Source organism: Salmo salar, chromosome ssa12, assembly GCF_905237065.1.
Source record: "Salmo salar chromosome ssa12, Ssal_v3.1, whole genome shotgun sequence".
Classification (NCBI taxonomy): Eukaryota; Metazoa; Chordata; class Actinopteri; order Salmoniformes; family Salmonidae; genus Salmo; species Salmo salar.
Window position 1 is genome coordinate 79,134,653 of NC_059453.1, and position 9,436 is coordinate 79,144,088.

At 42.1% G+C, this 9,436-nt stretch overlaps 1 protein-coding gene across 2 annotated transcripts; it reads left to right on the forward strand.

The window, feature by feature from the left end:
• Positions 1-3,362: 3,362 nt before the first annotated feature.
• On the forward strand, positions 3,363-8,496 carry LOC106565775 (activity-dependent neuroprotector homeobox protein). Of its 2 annotated transcripts, none has more exons than XM_014133281.2 (4): positions 3,363-3,936; positions 4,934-5,050; positions 5,269-5,361; positions 5,603-8,496. In XM_014133281.2, exons 2-4 carry the CDS (start codon positions 4,943-4,945, stop codon positions 7,796-7,798), a joined length of 2,397 nt encoding a protein of 798 aa, XP_013988756.1. In that variant the 5' UTR covers positions 3,363-3,936; positions 4,934-4,942; the 3' UTR covers positions 7,799-8,496. The 2 variants fall into 2 exon arrangements, with proteins under 2 accessions (XP_013988756.1, XP_013988755.1); XM_014133280.2 differs by having other exon boundaries at positions 3,363-3,746.
• The last annotated feature ends 940 nt before the right edge of the window (positions 8,497-9,436 follow it).

Sequence of the window (9,436 nt, forward strand, 5' to 3'; positions counted from 1 at the left end):
GACAAGGCTCCGCTGATAGCCAGGTGTAGCAGTGGTAAGATGTTGGGACTGCTGTTGGAACAGCTTTATGTAGGCCCTAACAGTTTGTAGGCACAATTTGTTACTGTAAAATATGTGTTGTTTATGAATTCGAAGGACCAATAAAAAGGATAGAAAAAAACTTAGGTGCTGGATTTTAGGCTGGTAGCAACTGCCACAGGGTGTCCGTTCAGAACATGAGGAAGCAGTGGTTCCAGATCAAGGATTTAATGAAGATCCACACACACACATACAGTGGGGGAAAAAAGTATTTGATCCCCTGCTGATTTTGTACGTTTGCCACTGACAAAGAAAGGATCAGTCTATAATTTTAATGGTAGGTTTATTTGAACAGTGAGAGACAGAATAAAAACAAAAATATCCAGAAAAACGCATGTCAAAAATTTTATAAATTGATTAGCATTTTAATGAAGGAAATAAGTATTTGATCCCCTCTCAATCAGAAAGATTTCTGGCTCCCAGGTGTTTTTATACAGGTAACGAGCTGAGATTAGGAGCACACTCTTAACCGCAACTTGTTACCTGTAAAAAAGACACCTGTCCACAGAAGCAATCAATCAATCAGATTCCAAACTCTCCACCATGGCCAAGACCAAAGAGCTCTCCAAGGATGTCAGGGACAAGATTGTAGACCTACACAAGGCTGGAATGGGCTACAAGACCATCGCCAAGCAGCTTGGTGAGAAGGTGACAACATTTGGTGCGATTATTCGCAAATGGAAGAAACACAAAAGAACTGTCAATATCCCCCGGCCTGGGGCTCCATGCAAGATCTCACCTTGTGGAGTTGCAATGATCATGAGAACGGTGAGGAATCAGCCCAGAACTACACAGGAGGATCTTGCCAATGATCTCAAGGAAGCTGGGACCATAGTCACCAAGAAAACAATTGGTAACACACTACGCCGTGAAGGACTGAAATCCTGCAGCGCCCGCAATGCAGGGCGCAAACCTGGTGGCCTGCTCAAGAATACATATACATGCCCGTCTGAAGTTTGCCAATGAACATCTGAATGACTCAGAGGACAACTGGTGAAAGTGTTGTGGTCAGATGAGACCAAAATGGAGCTCTTTGACATCAACTCAACTCGCCGTGTTTGGAGGAGGAGAAATGCTGCCTATGACCCCAAGAACACCATCTCCACCGTCAAACATGGAGGTGGAAACATTATGCTTTGGGGGTGTTTTTCTGTTAAGGGGATAGGACAACTTCACCGCATCAAAGGGACGATGGACAGGGACATGTACCGTCAAATGTTGGGTGAGAACCTCCTTCCCTCAGCCAGGGCATTGGAAATGGGTCGTGGATGGGTATTCCAGTATGACAATGACCCAAAACACACGGCCAAGGCAACAAAGGAGTGGCTCAAGAAGAAGCACATTAAGGTCCTGGAGTGGCCTAGCCAGTCTCCAGACCTTAATCCCATAGAAAATCTGTGGAGGGAGCTGAAGGTTTGAGTTGCCAAACGTCAGCCTCGAAACCTTAATGACTTGGAGAAGATCTACAAAGAGGAGTGGGACAAAATCCCTCCTGAGATGTGTGCAAACCTGGTGGCCAACTACAAGAAACGTCTGACCTCTGTGATTGCCAACAAGGGTTTTGCCACCAAGTACGAAGTCATGTTTTGCAGAGGGGTCAAATACTTATTTCCCTCATTAAAATGCAAATCATTTTATAACATTTTTGACATGTGTTTTTTTGTTGTTATTCTGTCTCTCACTGTTCAAATAAACCTACTATTAAAATTATAGACTGATCATTTCTTTGTAAGTGGGCAAACGTACAAAATCAGCAGGGGATCAAATACTTTTTCCCCCCCACTGTACAACACCACTCTCTCTGATACTAATTGTGGTTACTTAGCTGCATGCATAATAACATTAGAAATAAAAGCCATTTCTTCTAAGGAGGTAAAATAAGCAGGTCGAGAAAAACAGCTTGATCATCAGAATGGACACTATAGACTACCTGAGGCTCTGCCTGGTCGGGTATTACCCTGTCCCGAGAAAGAAGGCTGCTTATTGGCTAATAAAATTATGATGATTGGTGTGACCTCATTCCAATAGGAAAACCAAAAGAAAGTTGGGGTCTTGGAAAGGAGATGAGCTGGCTGTTTGAACAGTTACCATTATAGTGCAATTAATGTATTGTTTAGTGTTGTGTAGTGGCTTTGCTGGGCATGCATCCCACATTTCTTTTTGCCCCACCAAAATTTACATGCTAAAATCGCCACTGATAACAACATTTTTGAATAATAATAATAGTCTTCTTTTTCGGACCTTCTGTCGAGTCTCAAATCCAAAATGCTGGAGTATAGAACCAAATTAAAAGTTGTAGCTTCACTGTCCAAATAAATATGTAGGGGAGTATCTTGTCTGTATTGGGGGAAATAAATATAGTCCCCTTATAACAGTGTTTTGCATCTCAGGTGATGAGGATGTGGGCTGGGGCTTTGTGGTCAGAGGTATGGCCCCAGTTTACGTCCAGGTAGTCGATCCTGGAAGCCCTGCTGCTGCTGCTGCAGGGGTTAAGGTAACGCAAACATAGTGCCACACACAGTAATATATTAATATGTAGGCCAATTTTTTGGTGACATTCTCCTGATTCTTATTGTATGTCTAAGTGAGTCAGGTGAATGGGCAAAGCATTCTTCACCTGGATTACTGCCAGGTCACCAGGCTGGTGATGACCGGACCTCGCACTGTTGTGTTGGAGGTCATGGAACCACCGGGGTGACCAGAAGTACCATCAAAATTCTCCAAAACCTGCCCCAGAAATCTCCTGAACTAGCTAAACTATTGTGTGCTGTGTTACAAAGGGGCACAGTGTGGTATGGATATTTGTACAAATTGATCTGTAAGCTATATATTGATCTGTAAGACACTACTTCCAATTTCTTGGAAGTCTCTTGAAAGAAAAATTATCTGAGTGCATGGCTTTGTTGTTGAGCATCCATGCTGTAGATTGTTTAGTTAAATAGTTTTAGCCTATTCATGGTGGTGGCTACAGTTGCTAACCTAGAGAAAAAAATGGCAAAACTAACTAAAACTATATCACAGGGTCAGGGTGTAGTAGCCTAGTCAAATACTTTTTATAACTAGCTCATTGTTCTGTCTGTGGCCTAGTCTTCTATGGGCCCACATGTCGTGGAATAGGTGGGTGGGTCCAGTCAAAGAAAATATATATGATGCTTTTGGACCACTTTCCTTGATTTTACACCCAAGAAACATAGGTGTGACTTTTGAAACAATTAGATACTCAGTACTAAGGGAAGCACATATCTCAGAAAAAATATTGTAAATTTAAAACTTATCTCCCCAAACATTCACTTCCGTCTTTTCCTCCTCGCCATTTTGGATTGACTTGGCTCGGGTTAGTTGGGAACGTTCAAGAGAAGTGCTGATGATTGTCGGAGTCAATTGTAACAGTCCAATTTGCCATGTATGCTGTAAAATATGCACTAGAAATCCACCCCACATATTGTGGCTATTAGCTAGCAATTAATTTAACGTATATTGCAGATGGCAGAGATTTTGCTTACTAGCTAAACAGCACCACCGGCTTGGCGAGGACGAACAACAACCGCATCATTGAGTTGGATTCATTTGTTAGCCAACGAGCTACCGTTACTTGTTAGCTAGCATTTATCTCAGCAAACCATTTGGGCAGCCAGTTTTTTGTGTGGTTGGGTTCGGAGACATACCAGGTAAGATTGGTTAGAGTTGAGGCGCAGCATTTTGTATAACTAGTTATCTAGCTAGTTATGGCGGCAAGTTAACTAGCGAACAAACATGCCTGGCTATCATCGGCTAGCTAGTTGGTCGGCTAGACATTGGCTAGCTACTGCATGCTAGCCAGTTCGCCTTCTGCTAAACTGACGCCAGCTAACAAATAAGGTATCTAACTAGCATCCATTGTGTATTTTATTTACCTCACTTCATAATGACTAACATTAAACATTATAACGTTAGCTAGATAACCAACCTTTGACAAAGGATTTGTAACTAACCATCAGAGATCTAAGTGATGTTAGCTAGCTAAATTATCTAACGCGTTAGGCCCATATTCGCTTTTTAGTCTTAATTTAAGGTTAGTAGTGTGGTTAGGTTTAAAATCACTTAAAGATAAATTGTTGAAATGGGCGGGGTTTATGTTTTTCTGGCTATGGTAAGTAGTGACGACCGCATAGCTACATGAGGACGTTTCAGCTGTACGGGAAGCTAATAGATGAGAAGAATATTGTACCAGAACTGAAGTCCCATCATGTCTGTGCCAATCAATGCTGTTTGTGATTTAGTTATGATCTTCGAATGCAAAAAATCTTAAAACGTTATTGCCAAGTACCTCAACTCCACGATGATTTCATCTACGGAGTTGAGTGTAGACTCGTTTTTTTATTAGCCTACAACACAGTCGATTCTTCAACCATTACAATGTTTGTCCTCTCTTGCGTTCATTTCTTTGTTTGCTGAAATGCATACTTTTTAATAAGACGTTAATGAGAACGTTAATAAGACGTTAATAAGACGTTAATGCTACAACCACCGACTGTTTCTAAATTGCTGTTGCTCTAAGATGCCAATTCAGCACGAATGCGCATGTGCCAATTAAATCTCAAGGTAACGGTTGTATTTGATGTTTTATTAAACGTTTCAACAAACAAACGCTAGCAACATCAGAGGATAAACTGCTACATGGTAAGGGTTTAAGAATGTACTTTTTTTTTGTATTGGCTTCATAGCAAGTCAGTGGTTCGTTAAAAAAACACTAGTCTGAGATCAACCCTGGATAAAATCATCATGGAGTTGAGGTACTTGGCTAACTTTGGGTATGAGCAGGCCATATGGGTTTGACATGAGTAGTAATAGAATTCTCCGTGATTTATTCTTGCAGTCTGGAAAGATGTATCAACTCCCTGTGAACAACCTCACTAGGATACGAAGAGCAAGGAAACAGGTGAAGGCGGCACTTTGTGACATTGGACTGGAGTACTGTAAGGAGCAAGCGGAGGTGAGATAAAAAATAAAACAAGTCATAGCTTTTACCTATCACTAAGGTTCTAGTGTTGTGTGTCTGTGCCTAACGTAAGAGTTTCACTCATATTTTTAGTCACTCGTGCTTCCGAAAAAAATATGGTGGTAGAAGTTAATAGGCATATAATCTAATTTGACAAGTTCCAGCATACAGTACTGTGATTTCTGATCAGAATAATTGTCGCTCTCACATAGGACCTCAAAGAATTTTGCCCAGATGAGAACTATGTGAAGAATACTGTCTGCCTGGAACTTTGTTCATGGGATCCGACATTCTCAAAAACACAGGTAAATCACTCACACTAGAAAAAGGACAAGATTATTAATTGAATGACCCCTTATTCTGGGGCTTGTAATGGTTATAGTGCTTCTTTGTTTGTCACAATCATAAATACAACTAGTTTTGGATAAAGGAGCAACCATTTCAATTTTGTAAATGTTGTGATTACAAAGTTTGAAAAATTAAACAACATTGTTAGGTGCAGTGTCACATTTTCAAACTCGCCTGTTTTTGTGTTTTTTTTTACAGGAGTACCGGTCAAAGCCTTTCTGCTGCACAGAGTGCAACTTCTCTTCCAAGTACTACTCGGGCTACAAAAACCACTTCCGAAATGTCCACAGGCACAACTTTGAGAACCGCATCCTGCTCAACTGCCCTTACTGCACCTTCACTGCGAGCAAGAAGACAATGGAAACGCATGTCAAGGTCTTCCACATATCTAGTGTGGCACGTCAGGGTCTAGGGGGCTACCAGGGGGCTGCTGTGGGGGCAAATAACAAGGTGGAGAAGGCAATGTACTATTGCAAGAAGTGTAACTTCCGGGACCCTCTGTACAATGTTGTGCGAAGGCACATCTACAGGGAGCACTTCCAGCATGTGGTCTCACCCTATGTTGCCATGGTCTCAGAAACATCAGTCAAAAATGGAGCCAATGCTGTCAACGGCAACAACATCCTCTGTAAGCGCTGTCAGTTCTCCACCCGTAGTTATGAGGCGCTGGTGCAGCATGTCATTGAATATCATGAGCGCATTGGCTCTCAGGTGACAACCATGATTGGACATGCTAATGTTGTGGTGTCCAGACCGCAAAGCTATGGGATTGCCCAGAAGGGTTCTGTGATGACTGGGGGTCGTACCCTGACGTCTGAACAGGTTAGCCATATGGTGGGGGTCCATCTAAAGCAGGGACCTACTGGACTAAAGAATGTGACAAGTCAGTCCTCTATTGCTGGCCAGCGTTTGACCATTCCTGGTAATGGTGGTTTGGGAGAAGGTGCCAATGCTAGTCTTACATCCCAAACACAGAAGTGGAAAATGTGCACGGTCTGCAATGAGCTCTTCCCTGAAAACCTGTACAGTGCTCATTTTGAGAAGGCACACAGGGCTAAGAAGGTATGGGCAATTGCAAAGTATATCATGAAGATCCACAACTTCACCAGTAAGTGTTTGCTTTGCAACCGATATCTGCCCAGTGACACGTTGCTAAACCACATGCTGATCCATGGGCTCACTTGCCCACAGTGTCATGCCAGCTTTAATAATGTGGAGAAAATGCTAGATCATGTGGGGCAGGCTCATCCAGATGACTTTGTTGGTCCTCCAGCCGCCTCCCCACTTACCTTTGACCTCACGATTGGGCAGGCTAAGAACAAAATCATACAGCTTATTGTTATAACCTATAACATGAAGGAACCTGTAGCTGCTCAGGAGCAGTCTATGGCTTCCCATGCCCAGAACAGCTTCCACACTCCAGTGAAGAGTCTGCCTTCAAAGATGCCAGTGAATAAGAATGACATGCTTGCCAGAAGTCAAGCCACTGCATCTGGCAGCAATGAGGTTGGCAAGACCCTATGCCCACTATGTTTTACCATCCTCAAGGGCCCTATATCTGATGCCTTGTCACAGCATCTGAGAGAACGACACCAAGTGCTTCAGACAATGCACCCTGTGGAGAAGAAGATGACGTACAAGTGCATCCACTGTTTGGGTGTCTACACCAGCAACATGGTGGCCTCCACGATCACGCTGCACCTTGTGCAGTGCCGAGCTGTGGGCAGGGCCCAGAAGGGCCTGGGACCAAAGTCTGCCTTGACACTCAACTCCTCTGGTGCAGGGTTCTTAAAGCGTCAGCTACCCTCCCAACCCATGTCTGGCTCCAAGAGGATGAAGATAAAAAATGATGTATATTCCCCCATGAATATAGACAAGCCAGGGGAGGCTGTGGATCTAGTGTTGGACCCCAGGAACTATGAGCACAAGACTTATGAAGCACGCAAAGCCTTCCTCACAACCTATTTCAATCGTTGCCCCTATTTAACTTCACAGGAAGAAGAGAAGCTGTCTGCAAGCCTGTGGCTCTGGAAGTCTGACATTGCCAGTCACTTCGCTAATCGACGGAGGTCATGTGAGGGAGACTGTGAGACCAGGAAATTGAAAGTGCTACTTGGCTTTGACATGCAGGCACTCAAGGGACTGAAGCATGACATGGACTTTGAGGAGAAAACCAAGCTCCCCATCACGTCAGTGGAGAAGGCCTTTAAGTCTAGGCCGGCACTTAACACAGACCAAAGAAAGCAATGCGAGACAATTAACTGTACCCTCAAGCTAAGTACTTACACAGAACCCATATCTATTGACTCGTCTGATAGTGAGTCGGAACCAGAGGACTGTTCCATTGAGAATGGGCAAGTTGACACACCAAAATCTGTGGATGTCACATCTTAAGGAAAATCAAACCTGCCAGAAGAGAGATCTCCAAGCATTGCGGGGCCTAAAATAGAGATGGGCCCTTATCAAGATGGGAGATCAAAAACCTGAATCACCTTCTGTTAGTCTACTACAGACTCTAGGCCTAAATAAGGTGCCATGGGTTGGTAAGATGATGCATCAAAATGAGAGCAGCCTAAAAGACCTGCGGTACAGGGGAAGCATGAGGGTTTGGTGCAGGTAATCCTTACACTCTGCAGTTCTTCGGTTATAGGAATGTCAGGGAAGGTAGGAGAGACTGACAGGACAAATTAAGACTTCATAAAGTCAGTGGGATGCTCAGTTTAAGTAAAGAACAATTACTAATTCATAGATTAGGAACTACACAAGTATAGAAACTAGCTGTTAAAACGTCTGGCTCCAGATAAAGGTATGCTGAAATGGTGCAAAAGAAAATGTATGGTGTCTGTAGCTAATATTGGTGGGAACATTGTACATATTTAGTAGGCCTACATTAGATTATGCATACATTTAGACTGTCAGTTTTAAGTGAAATTCAAAAACGTTCACTTATAGGCATATGGATTGGCCTCCCATATGATGTATTATTGTCATTTCAATTTTAGAGATAGCAGGGTAACATGTATACATACCTATGTTCACTTTTGTTTAAACAAAGAAATTGGTTTAATAAAGCTTTTTTCAAAGAACCTTCATTTGACTAACACTATATAATGTTATTGTGCCCCTCCATTATACAAATATACTCCATTGTAATAAAAAAAATATATATACACTACCTAGGGTTGCAAAGGGTCGGAAACTTTCCGGGAAGTTTTCCATGGGAAGTTAAGCCCTGGATTTGGGGAATTTTGCTTAAATTCATCAAAAAAGTTTGCTTATAACAGTGAACCTTTTTTGTGGGATACACAAGGAAATTCTAGGTCTTGTGGCATATTTTGGTTAAACTATCCTCAATTCAATGGAATTGCAACCCTCTGCATGCACAGTGCACTCTTTCATCACGTGCACTTGCACTCTTCCACATGTACAGCTGATTCTCAAGATCTTGCACGCTAATGAGATGCTATTGAGCCCACACTACTACACTGTCTGAGCAAAGGACTACTTGCTTTCTGGTAAGTTTTGATTACAATAATGGGTGGTGTGAATATATTTTGTATGACACTGTTTTTTTGTTAATAGTAAATGGTAGCTTACAGCAAAGTGTATTTTAAATCATTTTTAACTTGTTAACAATTTCTGCAAGTCAGTTTTTGCTACCCTGTGGATTTTGACCTGCTAACTGAGTGTTAATTCACCTGTTTCCATACATGTTTCATTTTAAAACATTTATCTTACAAAGGAGTTTAATCTAACTGTTAACTATTTATCTGTACATGGAATTTTATATATTTTTTTTACTCATTTTTCCCCTAATCTTTACAGGAAAATGCCACGGGCACTATCTGATGTGTGGAGACATTTCACTGCAGCTAATGTAGAAGGAAAAGTTGTGTACATTTGCCAATACTATGCCAAATCATATGTGAAGAATGCAACAAAGATGCAGATCATCTGGCTAAGTGCATAAAGTTCCCTCAGTGCTCACAACAAGCAACCTCTGAATAAAAGTCCCTCTACTTCTATTCGAGG

Bases quoted from the DNA above. Each gene is read 5' to 3' on its own strand.
- LOC106565775 (XM_014133281.2), top strand. From the start codon at position 4,943: ATGTATCAACTCCCTGTGAACAACCTCACTAGGATACGAAGAGCAAGG. The intron at 5,051-5,268 runs GTGAGATAAAAA...GCTCTCACATAG, and splicing joins ACTGTAAGGAGCAAGCGGAG to GACCTCAAAGAATTTTGCCC. The intron at 5,362-5,602 runs GTAAATCACTCA...TTTTTTTTACAG, and splicing joins CGACATTCTCAAAAACACAG to GAGTACCGGTCAAAGCCTTT.